At 44.6% G+C, this 18,710-nt stretch overlaps 1 protein-coding gene across 2 annotated transcripts in view; it reads left to right on the forward strand.

Moving 5' to 3' along the window:
* Window positions 1-18,710, forward strand: part of DCHS1 (dachsous cadherin-related 1) — a 309,730-nt gene that overhangs the window by 228,086 nt on the left and 62,934 nt on the right. For both annotated transcript variants that reach the window (XM_033949396.1, XM_033949395.1), the window contains exons 7-9: window positions 2,788-2,975; window positions 5,728-5,824; window positions 15,306-15,463. In XM_033949396.1, the coding sequence (XP_033805287.1) occupies window positions 2,788-2,975; window positions 5,728-5,824; window positions 15,306-15,463 (443 nt within the window). The remainder of the gene's footprint in view (window positions 1-2,787; window positions 2,976-5,727; window positions 5,825-15,305; window positions 15,464-18,710) is intronic.

Below are 18,710 nucleotides of genomic sequence, written 5' to 3' on the forward strand. Positions count from 1 at the left end.
TTAGACGTCTATGTGGAACAATGTCAAAACCTTTGATAAAATCTAAATGCACCACATCTAGCGCACATCCTCTATCCAATTCTCTGGTCACCCAGTCAAAGAAATTGATCAGATTTGTCTTACAAGACCTACCCCTAGTGAATCCACAGGATTCCAGAAACTTGACCATTCTCTGTTTTAAAAGTGTTTCCATTAATATGCTTACCACAAAAGTCAGACTTACTGGCCTGTAATTCCCTACTTCTTCCTTACTTCCACTATTGTGGAGAGGGAACACATTCTCCCTTCGTCAGGTTCCTGCCTGTGCAGGACTGCCCAGGTTGACTCTGCCCGCTTCTCCTTCGTTTTTTTTTTTTTTCCAGTGCCTGATTCATCTTCAGCCCTCCGAGGGCCGCCGAAAGATCCTCCCCCCAGCGACTCTTCCAGGCAGAGGAAGGAGGAAGCTTTCCTCCATCTTGTCCCTCCTTCCTCCGCCCGACGCTGCTTTAGCAGGAGGGATCGGCTCTGCTTCTGCCCCTCAGAGCCCTGTTCCCTCCAGCCTCTGGGGTCTACTGGGAAAGCTTCCCGCCTGTAAAGGACTGTTCCCTACCCATTTCAGCACTGGATTCCCGGATTCCCCCTTAGCTCACTGAGGGCTGACAAAGCTCTCCCTTTAGTGACTCCTCTAGGCAGAGGAAGGAGGAAGCTCCCTTCCATCCTGTTCTCTCCTTCCTCTGCCTCACACCTCTTAATCATGAAGGATTGTTTCTAATTTAACTTAAGGGGTCCTCAAGCTATGCCTGACCTTGTTCACAGTTCTAATGGTCACTATCCAGCTGCTAATTGCATTCACTGCTAAGTTCTCTCCTACCTAGGCTAAGTTCCTCCTTGATTATGCTAAGTTTGTCTAAGTCTTCTCCCTACTCAATTGCCTAGATCCTCCCTGGCCTCACTCCCTCAGGTAACTACCAGATATCAGCTGGGCATATTCCTAAATTTTCACCCTGATTAGACGCCCAGCCCAGGCCTCCCCCACAAACAAGGGAATATACTAATTTCATTCATCGCTAAGGATTGGGCTCTGCTGCCTAGCTCCTCCTCCATCCTAGCTTTCTAAAAAAAAAAAAAAAAAGTCCTGCCTCCCCACCCCCAAAGGCTCCCCAATTCTCAACACGAAGCCACCCTCGTGGCTCCTTCTCCTACTCTGCTCCTCACTCAACACCACCCTCTGCTTAATATCTCCCTCTCCCAACCTCCTCAATTCCGCAAGAGTCAGTAATATCTGCCCTGGCTTCAGAATCCCCACGCTGATACGCACCAGAAACCATCCCCCCCAAAAAATCCTCAAAGAACCAACCTCGCCTCTCTAAAGCCTATTCCCCCTGCCAACCTCCTAAACCTCGCCTCCGACTCTCTCACCCCAGTCCCAACACTCTATTGCAACGTCAGATCCGCATGTAACAAGATCCGAATTTTGAAGGATCTACTCGAGGATTTTGACCCTGGATTCCTATGCATCACAGAATCATGGATTACAAAAGACGACCAATTTACTGAAAACGAACTCTGCTCCCACGGATACTGTATTGTGGATACAAAATTATGGAGACTGTACTGTGAGACTGGTGCTATTTGAGATATTTATAAATGATCTGTAAACTGGAAATATAAGTGAGGTGATTAAATTTGAAGATGACACAAAACTATTCAAAGTTGTCAAAATGTATGCAGACTGTGAAAAATTGTAGGAAGAACTTAGGAAATTGGACATCCAAATGGCAGATGAAATTTAATGTGGACAAATGCAAAGTAATGCACAATGGGAAGAATAATCCAAATCATAGTTACCTGATGTTAGGATCCGTCGTAGGAGTCAGCACCAAAGAAAAAGATCTGGATGCCATTATAGACACTATGCTGAAATCTTTCTTTCGGTGTTCGGTGGTGGCCAAAAAATCAAACTGGATACTAGGAATCGTTATGAAAGGGATAAGACCAAGAGTATTACAGTACAATGTGTCCGTATCACAACATAGTGTGACCTCACCTTGAGTTCTGGTCACCCCATTTCAAAAAAGATGCAGCAGAATTAGAAAAGGTTCAAAGAAGAGTGAGCAAAATGATAAATGCTTCTTGTATGAGGAAAGACTAAAGAGGTTAGGACTTTTCAGTTTGGAGAAGAGGCAGCTGAGGGGGTTGTGACTGAAGTCTACAAAATCCTGAAGAACAGGCACAAGTGGATCGATTTTTTACTCCATCAAAAATGACAAACACTAGGAGATACTCAATGAAACAACAGATATGAAGCAACTGATTTAGTACATTGAACTTCAAACGATAAGGGTGAAAACTGTCAAAATGTAATAAGCTATTCTTTTCAACAGGTTTGTGGTATCTTAATCACAGTCTTTCAATATCCACATTTCCAAAAAGTCAGTCTTCTTCAAATGTTAGGGCATAACAAACTGCAGTTCAGTGAGTTTCTACCTTCATAATGACCCATTACTGTCAATCTGTTCATAGTCATTTGACTTTTTTCAGGAGTGACAAATATATCAGAGAGACAGAGCACTTCTTTTAAACAGTTTCTCCTTGTGTTTGCTCTCTTTAAATGTTTATTTTTAAAAAAAAACCAAAGGTGTACTGATAAAGTCCGGGTTTGTGTAAGGTCTTAATAATCTGAGGAAACAAATATGAATATCTCCTTTGTGTTAACTGATGTATGGGGGGTTTCTATGAAGTAGATTATAATTGATGAACTGAAGCCTTTCATAAGAGGATTCTGTGATCCTTTGGTTTTCTTTGTAGGTGAGCTGAGTGTGCGAAGAAGTCTCGACCGTGAGCGGCAGTCCAGTTTCCAGCTCCTGGTAGTTGTAAAGGATGGTGGTACGCCACCTCGAAGCACCACCGGCACCCTCTATATCACTGTACTGGATGAGAATGACAATCACCCTGTCTTTCTTCATGCCATTGCAGGAAAAGAATTCTCTGTGCAGGTGAGAGAAGAAACATAAGAGGAGGGGAGAAACGTCATCTGGTGAGCGGAAAGAAAAGGGGGGGGGAGAAAGACATGATCTGGTGAGGAGGGAGAGAAGGACATGATGTGATGAGGGAGAAGGGAGACGCCTGTAGTTTATAATATTCTAAAAATGAACTCAGCCTACTTTCCAGATTCCCCCGATGTGTTTGTTAACCTATTGGAGATATGCTCATGAGTTGCAGAACAGCCCATAGGCATGCTCTTGGCGTTTGTGTGTGAATAGGCTCACATATGTGCATACGTGCCACCAGCATGTAAATGAAACCATCCCTCCTAATGTGTGTGTGGGTGTGATAAAGCGAGTATGTCTCCGAGGTAAGGAGTCTCGGTGTGTAGAAAGTGAATGTCCCTGTGAGACATGTGTGTGAGAGAGTGAGCGAGGGAGGGAGGGTGGAAGATGGAGTGGCTGGGAGTAAAGCGTAATTGCAATGCAGAACTACGTATATTCCATTTGCCAGTCTTTTTTGACATGTCCTTTCAGCTGAAGAAAAGATGAAGGGTTACTAAGAGGAATCATCAGCTCATTACAATTTAAAATAAACTAGCACCCAGGCCATTGCTTTATCCACCTGGCTAAGCCTCTCAGGACCAGATTCTCAAAACTCACCAATAAAATCCAGCAAGTCGATGTAGTGGTTGAAATGGGAGCCATTTTTCTTTTATTATGGGCAATACTCTTCAAAATAGCATGCAAATTATATGCACACTATTTGTGTGGAGAATCACCGGTAAAAAAAAGGGAGGGGGAGGAGGAACCGTGCCTGGTGCTTGCTCAGAAGAGTAAATGCTAGATACATCTGCTCCCTCAGGTCAAGGCTGCTCTCCCTGCCCTGATCAACTAAGTCGCAGGTCTTCCCGAGTCTTGCCAGCTCAGCTGATTGACCCTCCCCTGCCCGATGCATCCTGGGATAGGGGAGGCCTTAAGACATCTCCCTAACCCAAGATGCGCCAGGCGGGGGAGAGGCCTAGGCACCAGAGCTAATCAGGGCCTTAGGCTCCTCCCTAATGCATTCCAGGATGCACCGGGAAGGGGAACGCCCACCATTTCGAAGAGGCAAGTCTGCTTGCTGCAAAGAGTGAACATAAGAACATAAGCAATGCCTCCACTGGGTCAGACCCGAGGTCCATTGTGCCCAGCAGTCCGCTCACGCGGCGACCCAACAGGTCCAGGACCTGTGCAGTAATCCTCTATCTATACCCCTCTATCCCTTTTTCCAGCAGGAAATCGTCCAATCCTTTCTTGAACCCCAGTACCGTACTTTGTCCTATTACGTCCTCTGGAAGCACATTCCAGGTGTCCACCACATGTTGGGTAAAAAATAACTTCCTAGCATTCGTTTTGAATCTGTCTCCTTCCAACTTTTCCGAATGCCCTCTTGTTCTTTTATGTTTTGAAAGTTTGAAGAATCTGTCCCTCTCTACTCTCTCTTTGCCCTTCATGATCTTGTAGGTCTCTATCATGTCTCCTCTGAGTCTCTGCTTTTCCAGGGAGAAGAGCTCCAGCCTCTCCAATCTTTCAGTGTATGAAAGGTTTTCCATGCCCTTAATCATTCGTGTCGCTCTCCTCTGGACCCTCTCAAGTATTGCCATATCCTTCTTAAGGTACGGTGACCAATACTGAACACAGTACTCCAGGTGCGGGCGCACCATTGCCCGATACAACGGCAGGATGACTTCTCTCGTTCTGGTCGTAATACCCTTCTTAATAATACCCAACATTCTGTTTGCCTTCTTCGCGGCTGTTGCACATTGTGCTGTTGACTTCAATGTTGTGTCCACCAGTACACCCAAATCCTTTAAAGGTACGAGGGGCAGGGGCTGTCAGGGTGTGGGGGACCCTGGTGGCAGGAGGGAGTGGCCCTGGGGGAAGGGAGGGAAGGAATTGGGGGGGGGGGTGTAGAGGAGAGTGTAGCTTAGTGGTTAGAGCTACATCCTCAGCACCCTGAGGTTGTGGGTTGAAACCCCACACTTCTCCTGGGAAAGTCACTTAAACTTCCACTACCCCAGGTACATTAAACAGATTGTGAGCCCACCGGGACACATACCTTGAAGTACCTGTATGTAAACTACAAAAAGGTAGTATATAACTCCCAATCCCTTTCCCCTTTTTTAAAATTTGTGGGCAGGAGGGGATTTTTTTGTGGTGCGGTCTAAGCTGTCAAATCTTACTTTCCTGTCAGTGCTTTAGCCAATCAGTACGCAAACACTGACCGGAATGTAAGGCTATGACAGCTCAGATCCTGCCGGAAAATTTTGCCCACAAATGTAATACCATGAGGTTAAATAATCGCCCAGAAACTTTAGAGAATCGGCTGGAGTGCTCGTTTTAATAGTAATGACCTCACTATAATACCATTTTAATATTAAAAACCTGCCATGCAGAGTCGGAGTCTTCTAGGGAGCTCGGAAAAGACCACAGTGAGCCATTCTGATAAACCGGCTGGAACCAGTGTAGCAACCATCGTTAAAGGCATGGTAAGTTTTGAGAATCCGGCTCTTGGTCAGTATATAATACAAATTGTCATTTAAAGAACCTGAAATCGGTTAGCAAGAACCAATGAGCCCTAGTGCGAAGGGAACAGATTTCTCAGAGATGGGTTTGATCAAAGCCTGGAGGATGAGTTCTGTCAGAGAAGCATGAGAACTTTGTCCATATGGATCCCAGAAACCTGTACTGTTACAGCTTAATGACTTCTTTTCTTTTGCAGGTTCTGGAGGGAAAATCTTCGGGCACTTTTATAACCAACCTGCAGGCCAAGGATGCGGATGAGGGCGAGAATGGAACAGTTTTCTACTCTCTGACAGGTAGACGGGGGTTGGGGCTGGCACAGGAAGAGATGTGATACTTTACAGTGGGGCAGACACGGTTTGATAAGTGGGAAGTATTCGTTTTACAAGAGGAGCTAAAAGCTTTTTTTTCTATGCTGAAACAGAAAATAAGGATGGTTTCTGACTGGCATTTGGTTAAGCTGCAGTAGGAATGTGACAATCCATAAAGATCACAAGGCTCAGTGTGTGCAGAAGGAGATGGGTAACACCCTGGGCTGAACATTCAGACACTTGGGTGAAATGTTATATATTTTAAGAGATTATTTCTTAAATAAGAATAAAGTGTGTGTGAGAATACAAAATGAGAAGAGCTGAATCAGATTACTGCGGATGGGCAGACTGGATGGGCCATTTGGCCTTTATCTGCCATCATGTTTCTATTCTAAATTAGAGGAATTGAAAAGCCACTCCCCATGAGTTCAAAGGAGGGAAAAATAGTGGGAAGGCAAGCCCAGGGAGTAAGAAATCCTAGAGCTTACATAAGAACATAACAATTGCCACTGCTGGGTCAGATCAGCGGTCCATCATGTCCAGCAGTCTGCTCATGCGGTGGCCCTTAGGTCAAAGACCAGCGCCCTAACCGAGACTAGCCCTACCAGCGCACATTCTTGTTTAGCAGGAACTTCTCTAACTTTGTCTTAAGAACATAAGAAGTTGCCTCCGCTGGGTCAGACCAGAGGTCCATTGCGCCCAGCAGTCCGCTCCCGCGGCAGCCCATCAGGTCCCTGACCTGTAAGGTGATCGTTGTCTAAACCCTTAAATCCCCTTATCCTTCTATCTAAGCCCTTTCATAACCTATCTCTACCTCTAACTGTATCCCTCAATCCCCTTGTCCTTCAGGAATTTATCCAATCCTTCCTCGAAGCCCGGTAGGGTACTCTGTCCTATCACAACCTCCGGAAGCGCATTCCAGGTACCCACCACCCTCTGAGTGAAAAAGAATTTCCTGGCATTGGTTCTAAACCTGTCCCCTTTCAATTTCTCTGAGTGCCCCCTTGTTCTTGTGGTTTCCAATAGGCTGAAGAATCTGTCCCTTTCTTCCTTTTCTATACCTTCCATGATCTTGAAAGTCTCTATCATGTCTCCTCTGAGTCTGCGCTTTTCCAGGGAGAAAAGCCCCAGCCTTTCTAACCTGTCTGCGTAAGAAATTTTTTCCATCCCTTTTATCATTTCGTTGCTCTTCTCTGAAACCTCTCAAGTATCGCCATGTCCTTCTTGAGGTACGGTGACCAAAATTGGACACAGTACTCCAGATGCGGGCGCACCATTGCGCGATACAGCGGCATGATGACTTCCTTTGTCCTGGTCGTAATACCCTTCTTAATAATACTCAACATTCTGTTTGCTTTCTTTGAGGCTGCTGCACATTGTGCCGTTGATTTCATTGTTGTATCCACCAGCAGACCCAGGTCTTTTTCAAGGTTACTTTCCCCTAGCACTGATCCCCCCATTTCTTATCTGAACATCGGGTTCTTCTTCCCTATATGCATGACCTTGCATTTGTCTATATTAAAGTTCATTTGCCATTTATTTGCCCACTCTTCCAGTTTGTTTAGGTCCCTTTGTATGTCTTCACATTCTTCCGTGGTTCTAACCTTGCTACAGAGTTTGGTGTCATTCGCAAATTTTATAACTTCACACTTCGTCCCCGCTTCCAGGCCATTTATAAATACATTGAACAGCAGTGGTCCGAGCACTGACCCCTCGGAACACCGCTCGTGACCCTCCTCCAGTCCGAGTAGTGGCCCTTTACTCCAACTCTTTGCTTTCTGTCTGCCAACCAATGTTTAATCCATCAGTATACATCCCCTTCCACCCCGTGGTTCCACAACTTCCTAAGTAGCCGCTCATGAGGTACCTTGTCAAAGGCTTTTTGGAAGTCAAGATAAATGATGTCTATGGGTTCCCCTTTGTCCATCTGACTGTTTATCCCTTCAAAGAAGTGCAGTAAGTTCGTTTGGCATGATCTTCCCTTGCAGAAGCCATGCTGGCTCGCTTTCAGTTGTCCATTTTTTTCTATGTGCTCCCAAAAGTTGTCTTTTATCAGTGCTTCTATCATCTTGCCCGGAATTGAAGTCAAGCTTACCGGCCTGTAGTTCCCCGGGTCACCCCTCGATCCCTTTTTAAAGATAGGTGTGACATTGCTATTTTCCAGTCCTCCGGGATCTCCCCAGTTTTCAAGGAGAGGTTACAAATTTGTCAGAGTGTTCCCGCTATTTCGTTCCTTAGTTCTTTTAGCACCCTTGGGTGGATTCTGTCCGGACCTGGTGATTTGTCACTCTTCAATTTATCTATCTGTTTGAGGACATCCTCATGGCTTACCTCTATTTGCAACAGTTTTTCTTCTTGATCTCCACTTATGATCTCTTCGGGTTCTGGTACATTTGATGTGTCTTCGCTTGTGAAGACTGACGAGAAGAACTTGTTTAACCTGTCAGCTACTTCTTTCTCCTCCTTTACCACTCCCTTTCTGTCTCCATCATCCAATGATCCTACTTCCTCCCTCACCGGTTGCTTCCCTTTAACGTATCTGAAGAAGGGTTTGAAGTTTCTTGCTTCCCCCGCCAGTCTCTCCTTCACAGGATCTTGAACTGCTCAGTTAGTGTAGTCCTGCTGTAATTTCTTCTGTTGACATCATTTGTTCCAACGTGAATCATCACTGCTGTCTCTTCCATCTCGGCTCCTTCCAGGATCCTCTCGATTCTGTCGGTGATGTCCTTCGTTCTTGCTCCTGGGAGACATGTCACTAGCTGGTCCTCTCTCCCTCCTACTACGTGACTGTCCACTTCTCTTAGACTTGAGTCTTCCACTATGATTGCAGATTTCCCCTTCTTCAGTTTCCTCTTTGGTCTCAAATCAGTATCCTCGGTGTGTTTCAGTACTTCTCCCTCAGGGGGAGTCTTTGCCTCCTCTGTTCGCTCGATTCTTCCATAAGGTCCCTCATCCTTGGTGTCTTGTTGTTCAAGTCATTCATCTGTTGGTTCCTGTCTGCGCTGCTGATGGTCCTGTTCCTCCACCTTCCTGTAGGCCTCTTCGATGAATTTCTTGAGCTCCCTTACTTGCTCCTCAATGTGGCTCTCTCTCATGGGGTCCTCAGTTGTCCTGTACAGTTTCTCCGTGATGCGTAGTCCCTCCAGCTCCTGGAACCTGTCCTGTAGCCTACTGACCTCTTTCTCAGGCTTTCCAGTTCCTCCCTGAGGGGAGGTAGTCGTACATATGACACTCCGTGCAGTACACTGGGAAGCTCCTCTGGGTTCCTGCTGCTTCCATTTCTCTTTCTGGTCTCTTGGTGTGTGGTGTGTGAAGGTGGTCCCTGCTGTGCAGCTAACTGAAGAAAAAGAAGAAAGAATGAGAGAATAAAGAAGTATTTGTGACTTACTTTGTAGGTTAAAGTAGTGCTAAAGTTTAACTATCCCCCTCCCTACTGTTTTTTTCCTACCAAGACGAAAATTGTAACTTTTCCACTTTCCCTCCCAACTCTTGTTTGTATTATATGAAAGAATTTTGTTAATATGTTAGTCTCTTTGTACTATACTCTATTTTTAATTTTGTTCATCACTTAGTAATTCTAATAAGCGATTCATCAAATATGCTAATAAACTTGAAACTTAAACTTAATCTAGGTTAATCTGCTGGGTGGCCTGGTCTCCTGGCTCCTTCCCAAGGCTCCTTCGCAAAGGCGCTCTAAGGCGAGCGCCGAACAGCTGCGCACCGTTGGCTCTTCCCCTGTTATGGGGGAGTTTGGCTGGTGATGTCGGGGTGTGGGCGGAGTTATCTCTCGCCTTTCCCCTTGACTCTGCTCCTCTGACTCTGCTTTCTCTGCTTCCCCTTAGCTGGTGTCTGCTCCGCTTTCCGCTCCTTCCAGCTCTCTCTGCCTGTCTCTCTGCTCTGTCCACTTTCAGCTCCCTCTGCTTTGTCCGCTTTCAGCTCTCTCTGCTCTGTCCACTTTCAGCTCCCTCTGCTTTGTCCGCTTTCAGCTCTCTCTGCTCTGTCCGCTTTCAGCTCCCTCTGCTCTGTCCGCTTTCAGCTCTCTCTGCTCTGTCCGTTTTCAGCTTTCCGTTCTCTCTCCCGGCTCCTACTAGGTTCCCCTCAGTTTCCTCCACTGTCTGCCACGTGCTCGGAGTTCAGCTGGGCACAGCACCTCCTATCTTCCCGCTGTTTGGTTGAACTCTTTGCCGTTGGCTCCTCCCCTTTTATGGGGGAGTTCGGCTGGTGATGTCGGGGGTTGGGCGGAGTTATCTCTCGCCTTTCCTCTCGACTCTGCTCCTCTGACTCTGCTTTCTCTGCTTCCCCTTAGTTGGTTTCTGCTCCGCTTTCCGCTCCTTTCAGCTCTCTCTGCCTGTCTCTCTGCTCCTCTCTGCTCTGTCCACTTTCAGCTCTCTCCGCTCTGTCCGCTTTCAGCTCTCTCCGCCCCTCTCTGCGCTGTCCACTTTCAGCTCCCTCTGCTCTATCCGCTTTCAGCTCTCTCTGCCCCTCTCTGCGCTGTCCGCTTTCAGCTTCCTCTGCTCTGTCCGCTTTCAGCTCTGCGATCTCTCTGCTGGTTCCTACTAGGTTCCCCTCAGTTTCCTCCACTGTCTGCCACGTGCTCGGAGTTCAGCTGGGCACAGCACCTCCTATCTTCCCGCTGTTTGGTTGAACTCTTTGCTGTTGGCTCCTCCCCTTTTATGGGGGAGTTCGGCTGGTGATGTCGGGGGTTGGGCGGAGTTATCTCTCGCCTTTCCTCTCAACTCTGCTCCTCTGACTCTGCTTTCTCTGCTTCCCCTTAGTTGGTTTCTGCTCCGCTTTCCGCTCCTTTCAGCTCTCTCTGCCTGTCTCTCTGCTCCTCTCTGCTCTGTCCACTTTCAGCTCTCTCCGCTCTGTCCGCTTTCAGCTCTCTCCGCCCCTCTCTGCGCTGTCCACTTTCAGCTCCCTCTGCTCTATCCGCCCCTCTCTGCGCTGTTCGCTTTCAGCTCCCTCTGCTCTGTCCGCTTTCAGCTCTCTCCACCCCTCTCTGTGCTGTTCGCTTCCTGCTCCCTCTGCTCTGTCCGCTTTCAGCTCTCTCTGCCCCTCTCTGCGCTGTCCGCTTTCAGCTTCCTCTGCTCTGTCCGCTTTCAGCTCTGCGATCTCTCTGCTGGTTCCTACTAGGTTCCCCTCAGCTTCCTCCGCTCTCTGCCACGTGCTCGGGGTTCAGCTGAGTCTTGAATTCCCTGGAGGGTGTTTTCCCCTATGACAGACTCCGGAAGAGTGTTCCAGTTTTCTACCACTCTCTGGGTGAAGAAGAACTTCCTTACGTTTGTACGGAATCTACCTCTTTTCAACTTTAGAGAGTGCCCTCTCGTTCTCCCTACCTTGGAGAGGGTGAACAGTCTGTCTTTATCTACTAAATCTATTTCTTCAGTATCTTGAACGTTTTGATCATGTCCCCTCTCAGTCTTCTCTTTTCAAGGGAAAAGAGGCCCAGTTTCTCTAATCTTTCGCTGTACGGCAGCTCCTCCAATCCCTTAACCATCTTAGTTGCTCTTCTCTGGACCCTTTCGAGTAGTACCGTGTCCTTCTTCATGTACGGCAGCCAGTGCTGTATGTAGTACTCCAGGTGAGGGCGCACCATGGCCCGGTACAGCAGTATACTCATTTAGGAGGTGGCTTCCTAGATGGGAAACTCTGTCACTGGCTCTTTTTAGAGCTTGTGTTCTGTATATCTACAGAGGTGTACCACTAGGGGCATTCTTGAAAAAAACAAATTGGCAGCCCTTGGAAGATGGGCTGAAGGCTCAGGACAGTAGAAAAGGTGCCTGAGGGCCAAGAAAAGCAGAGGAATTCCTGTTAATTGGTGGTTGCTGAGCCCTGTTGAGGGCTGGTAACCACAACCCAGCAAGGAACTGGCCCAGAGGCTCCTTTTGAAAGAGGGTAAGGCTAGCAGAGTGCGGATCAGCACTAGTAGTCCAACGGAGGTTCCGGGGTGCTATTGGAACCAGTTGCCAAGCAAGGGAGGAGGCTTTCTGGAGTGCAGGAGACAATTTTTTTTTTGCCAGTTAATTGAATACTGGTGAACTGAGATTCTACTGTAAATCAGTTTAATTTATTAGCCAACCTTGTTCACAGAAGTTTTTGGATTTTTTTCTGTGGTGGGGGGAGAAGAAGGTTAACCCACCCGCTAACACTTCTTTTCCCCAGGTGAAGACACTGATCATTAACCAAGTGAGGGTCCAATGGAGACTGCTTTCAGGGGACCCCACCAGGTCGGGCCCCAGACCCAGAGCCACCCTGAAGGGGCATTACACACACACACACACAACCACAGAATCTGATGTGTGTTTTGTTAAAGACAGGGCAATGTTATGTTATGTTATGTTATGTTAATGAATACATCAGAACTTCCACGTTCTCGGTTCAAGGCCCTCAGCTCTAGAATTCTATGCCAATAAACCTTTGACTATTGACTTCGAACGATAGATTTAAAAACATTCCTTTTCAAGATGCATATCATAATAGATAAAATGTCATCCAGGCCCTGAGAGTATCCTACAAGACATGAAACAAATGCCAAATTGTCCCCCCCACCCCCCACTTCTTTCTATAAAAATTTTATTTCATGCTTACCATGTTTGTGTATGTAATGTGTTGATTTTATTATTGGATTACAATTTTAGATTGTAAGCTGCCCAGACAGTTTTTACCCTTGGACTACTATTACTATTTATTATTTCTAAAGTGCTGAAAGGCGTACACAGCGCTGTACATTTTAACATACAATAGACAGTCCCTGCTCAGAAGAGCTTACAATCTAATTTAGACAGGACATTTTGGAGTTGGGGAGATTATGGTAGAGGAAATGATATAGTAGATATAGGTATCTGACAGCCATGAGTGGGAGTTAGGAGCAGGATAGAAAGATATTAATAAACTTGGAAAACTTATGTTAATCAGGTTTTCTATTCCGCCTTTACCTCTTCAGTTCATGGTTGGATTACATTGCAAGAGGTTGGGTCAGTTACCCAGGAAGTTACAATGGACAGATTGATGCAGACATTCAACAGAGTTGCTAGTACAGGTAGATCAGTATAACTATTAATACAGTTAGGGGTAGATAATATAAACAGTTTCCTACAGCTGTCTAACCAGCCAATCGGGCCGCACGTTTTCTAAAAATAAATAAATAAACCACAAAGCAGGCACCTACAGCGTAGGCATTTGTCGCAGTTAAGGGAGACGCTGGCCTACATTTCAAACAGACGCGACTGCTGAGTTGATTGTGGCAAGGAAATCCCCCTGCCACGATCAGCTGAGCGGCTGCAACAGAAAACCATCCCACGACATCAGCAGGCAGGAGGGATGCCCACTCCCTCCTGCCCCAGAGTCCCCAAACTCCTCCTGAAGTATGCCGGGCAGGAGGAATGCCCACTCTCTCCCGCTGCCACCCCCAAGCTCCCACCCTCCGAGAAGTCCCCTGGCAGTAGGGATGCCCTTGCCCTCCTGCCACCCCCCTGGAACTCCCCATATACACTTAGGTCTACCCTGACAATTTCCCCCCAAATAGTGGATCTTCCCTTTCCTGTTGCATTCTGGAATGCACTGGGGAGGGTCATAAGGCTCTGATTGGCTCAGATAGACACCTGGGCTAAATGGAGTCTTAGGCCTACTTCCCAGTGCATTCTGAGATGCATTGGGAGTGGCCTAAGATTCCGATTGGCCAGGTATCTCTTTACTCTGGCCTTTCCTAAAATCTGACCTAGTCACTTTCTTACTTTATAGACTTTTTCAGTTTCCTGCCTCTTCCTAGTCTCACTCATAGTTCTCTCCTTCTCTCTCTTTATTTTGTTTTTCTCTGTCAACCACATAGAAGTCAATTTTGGCCTTTACAGTATATGAAGCTGAAACATAGAAGAAATAAATAGGAAGAAAAATTACTTTCAAACTTTTGATGTTAGTACATAAGGTTCACTACTGTGGCACTCCCCTGTATCTTCCATGGTTATTGATCACTTATGTCTCCATTAGGTTTCTAAAGTCATTCTAGCAAACTGCCTTGTCATCCCTTCCTTCTGAGTCATCTATCTTGTCACTATCGGGTAAGATAGATGACTCAGGGACTAGGGGATACTTGATGAAGTTATAGGGAAATATTTTTAAAACCAATGGGAGGAAATATTTTTTCACTCAGTGAATAGTTAAGCTCTGGTAAGAGTGGTTAACGTAGCTGGTTTTAGAAAAGGTTTGGACAAGTTCCTGGAGGAAAAGGCCATAGTTTGCTATTGATGCAGACATGGGGGAAGCCACTGATTGCTCTGGATCGGTGTCATGGAATGTTGCTCCTATTTGGGTTTTTACCAGGTACATGTGACCTGTATTGCTCACCATGAAGATGGGATACTGGGCTAAATGGACCGCTGTTCTAACCCAGTAAGGCTGTTCCTAAGTAAGGATATTCAGAGTTAGTATGCCATCTGTGTAGTATGCTTTTCCCATATTTCTTCAACGGAAGCATTCAAAGAATTAAGTGTTCCTTTTTTGAGATGCTTATAATAATTCATACATTTGATATTCTGATTACCATCCCTCTTTAATTTGATCCACACTATCATTGCAATATATAATGTGTACCCTGGTAACACTGTGTCCCATTGGTTGTTTCATCCTGGTGATACTGTTCAATGGGTTGTTTTCCTCCCACCAGGTCTTTCAGATACCTAACATATCTACCTCTTCATTTAGTGCTATATATTCTAACTCCCCTGTCTTATATTTTTTTAGGTTCTAGCACTTGTATTCAGAAATTCAAAGTGTGTCTTTTGTTTGTATCTACAAGCTGCTTAGCAGTTGACAGGGATAATTTGCAATCTGTACTCTCCCTTTAAATAAAGTCTCCTGACTTACTTTTGTCTTTGTTATAGCCTTTCTATCAGGATGCCCTAACTTCCCTGTTTTGACCATATTATTCAGAGATACCTCACTCTGAACTATTCATTCTTGAAAGACTGTCTACATTTTCCCAGAGTCTACATAATTTACAAAAGAGACAGAGCAGCTTTTAAGTGAAGATAGATTAATACCATAAATTTGATTATTGACCAAGTTTTACAAAAATCAGTATTAATGGGGAAAACCCATTAGTACTAACACAAACATGGAAACCATTAAGGGAAGAGACTGAATAAGACGTGATTTGTAATTAAAGTATCTACTTCCCAGTTTTAGAATTGCCATAGAAGTGTCTTCCAGAATAGAGATGCCTATAAACTAGGATCGTAATAATCAAAGCCCTCAGGTAAGTAAAACATTAAACACGTCTAGAAATGGTAAGAAAGTGGGATATACTCATAAGATGGGAAATAAAGTTCTGGGTTTAGAGACTGTAATAGAAGAAGCTGTATTGGATTTACTTGTGGTCACAAAGACGTATCTTTAAAGATATATTTTTTCATATCTCATCTATGGAATGCCTGTACTTATGATGTAATTTATTCTTCTTTCTTATTAGGGTCCTGGGCAGAACGTTTCAACATTAACCCAATCTCAGGAGAACTTCGCACAGCTACAGTGCTACACCGAACTGAGAGACCTGAATACTTCTTTACCGTGAAAGCCAGTGACAAGGGGATACCCTCAAAGAGCACTTCAGCATTTGTCCATATTCAGGTACTAAAGTAGAGTTAAAGGTGCTCTAAGCAGAAGCAAAAATGACTAGAGAAACGAGAGGACCTGAGAAGGACCTGATGATACCTGTTGATTGTAGAGGGAAAGTCAGAGAAGGATGGACAGAGGGAGATGTAGTAGGCATTGGAGGAGAAGAAACTGTGTGATGGGACAAAGATGATTAGGGATGAAGGGATCCAAGATAGAGGAAAAGGAAGAAGCACAGATAGGGTCAGATTATTTCTGATGAGAAGAGATAAAGGAAGGCTCAAGGATGGTTGGAAAGGAGAATAATCTTAAGAAGATTTAGAGACAGGTAGGGAGGACAGAAGGATTGTTAGGAAAAGGAGAAAATCTAGGAAGGTTTAGCAGAGGCTGGGGATCTGGAAGAGTTGACTGTAGGAAGGAGCAGAGAGGAATGGGGACTAGAAGCTGTAAGAAGGTTCAGAGATGATTCAGAAAAAGAAGCAATGGAGATAGTCTAGCAGAAAGGACAGGATTAGTTGAGGAGACAGAGCTGTAAGCAGGGTTAGGGATTTGCCAACATAGAGACTTTTTGAAAATACAGGCAAATGTTTATTTGCCATCAAAAGTGTAGCAGCAGCAGCCATGGAATTCCCCAAGTCCATCTCAATAATGGCCTATGGACTTCTCTTTAAAGGAAATTATCCAAACCTTTTTTAAACCCCGCTAAGCTAACTGATTTCACCACATTCTCTGGCAATTAATTCCAGAGTTTAATTATACATTGTGTGAAGACATAGTTTCTCCAGTTTGTTTTAAATCTACTACTTAGTAGCTTCATCGCATGCCCCCTAATCCTAGTATTTTTGAAAAGAGTGAACAAGTGATTCACATCTACCCTTTCCACTCCACTCAATATTTATGGACCTCTGTCATATCACTCTTGAGCCATCTCTTCTCCAAGCTGAAGAGCCCTAGCCACTTTAGCTTGTCCTCATAGGGACGTTATCCCAAACCTTTTATAATTGTTGTCACCCTTCTCTGTACCCAGATGGAGAACTAGGTGTCAATTGAAGGGAGGGCTTCAGCAGGGTTTTAAGCATCATTAAAAAAGAAGGAACAAAACAATTGAATTGAACTTGAAGCAGGGATTATACGCTGAGGAATGAGTTCGTCATCCTTTCTGTCCCCGTACACAAAACCGTTTCTCCTTTAACTATCGGACACTGCATTGGTTGCCAGTGGAGGAGTGGATGAAGTTCAAGTTTGGTTGCTTTAAGGCTCTGTTTGGTCTATCTCCCAAATATATAATTGAGCTCTTCTCTTTTGCAAACAACAAGCACAGGAGAAATTTGCATTTGAATTTTGTTTTTCCGCCTGTTAGGGGCTGCAAATTGAAAAAACATCATGAATATCTTTTTTCATATCAAGCAGCATTATGGGGTAAGGTCCTGGAATGTCTGATTATGCTATCTGATTCCTATGTGGAATATAGTATCATTATAGTATTATTTCTAATTACAGTGGTGCCTCGCATAACGAACGCCTCGCACAGCAAACGCTGCGCACAACGAACTTCATGTCTTGCTTCCTACAACGAACTTCGTTTCACACAACGAAGTCGCCCGAGCTGCATCCTTCCGCGCAGGCACTGCGCTTAACTGCCCTCTCTCCGCCTGGCTCCCTGTGCAGTGGCGGACTGTCGGCTCGCAGGGGCCCGGCGCCTACTGCTGATGCGTTGGGGGGGGCGGAGCTACTCTCGCTGCTTCCCCGATGCTAGAAAAAAAAAAAAATGAACAGTTAAGTCCCAGTTTTTGCTGCTGAGACTCTGCCCTCTCTAAAATTAGACTCTACTTAGTCTGTCTTTAAATTTAAAAAATGTGTGTTGTTTTAAAAAACAGTTATGTTTTTAGATGTATCTAAATAAAAATAATAACAAAAAATTTATCTTTTTTTATGTCATCTTAGCATATTTTATGCTACAGAACGAATTATTTTTTTTAACATGTATTGTTATGGGAAAACGCGTTTCACATAACGAACTTTTCGCATAACAAACTTGCTCCTGGAACCAATTAAGTTCGTTGTGTGAGGCACCACTGTATTTGGTTATCTAATTTCGTCTCTTAATTGTAATTTTTTTGTAAACCGCATAGAACTTTATGGCCCTGCAGTATATAAATTGATTATTATTATTATCAAAACATAACAAGAACTTCAAACTCTGCATTGTTTGTTCCAGGCTGCAATACTGGTTACTGGAAACAGGTGGGATTTTGCACCCATATTTTCAAGAGGGATATTTTCCTATTTTATCAGAAAGCACCAAGGGAGCTCATGTCAGAGGCTGAGTATTTAGACTGGCTAAACCAGGGGTAGGGAACTCCGGTCCTCGAGAGCCGTATTCCAGTCGGGTTTTCAGGATTTCCCCAATGAATATGCATTGAAAGCAGTGCATGCAAATAGATCTCATGCATATTCATTGGGGAAATCCTGAAAACCCAACTGGAATACGGCTCTCGAGGACCAGAGTTCCCTACCCCTAGGCTAAACCGAAGCACCAGCCTTTCCAGCCACTCACTTGATGTCATTTTCAGGGCACATTTTTGGATGCAGACCTTGGCAGAGGAGGATAACTTGGAGGAATCTGAAAGGAAGATTCTCAAAAACCCACGTTAGAAAGTGACGGTCTGCTAATGCCTCTGGTCCGGGCCAATCAGAGCCTTAGGTCCCTTATTGTTTATTGTTTATTGTTTATTTAATTATTTGATTAAACGCCTTATCGATTCTACAAAGCGTTGTACAGAGTAAAAAAATTTTTTCCTTTAGACAAACAATATTACAATTAATATATACTTTTTTTAAAGAAAAAAAAAGGAAAACTACAGACGAACTATAATACATACAAAGTTGTTGTGGACGAACGAACAAAAGACACACAAGGTAAAGAGGGGAGAAATACAATAGTTATAGTAAATGGAAGAGACATTAATGGAAAGAACAAAAGGGCAGGGAAATTAATTTAAAAAAGTAAAAAAGAGATTAAAATTAAGACGTCAGTTAAAATTAAGTTTAAGATAAAGTAAAACTTCAGTTAAAAGCATCTTTAAATAGGAAGCTTTTTAATTTGCTTTTGAATGATGTTAGATTATTTTCCATTTTTAAATACAACGGAAGAGAATTCCAAATCGTTGGGGCTGTTACCGAAAAAATGGTAGTACGACGTGTGCCAATCATCTTCAATGAAGGGATATTAAGGTTAGATTGGGTTATGGATCTCAAAGAT

The sequence above is a fragment of the Geotrypetes seraphini genome, chromosome 6 (genome assembly GCF_902459505.1).
Source record: "Geotrypetes seraphini chromosome 6, aGeoSer1.1, whole genome shotgun sequence".
Classification (NCBI taxonomy): Eukaryota; Metazoa; Chordata; class Amphibia; order Gymnophiona; family Dermophiidae; genus Geotrypetes; species Geotrypetes seraphini.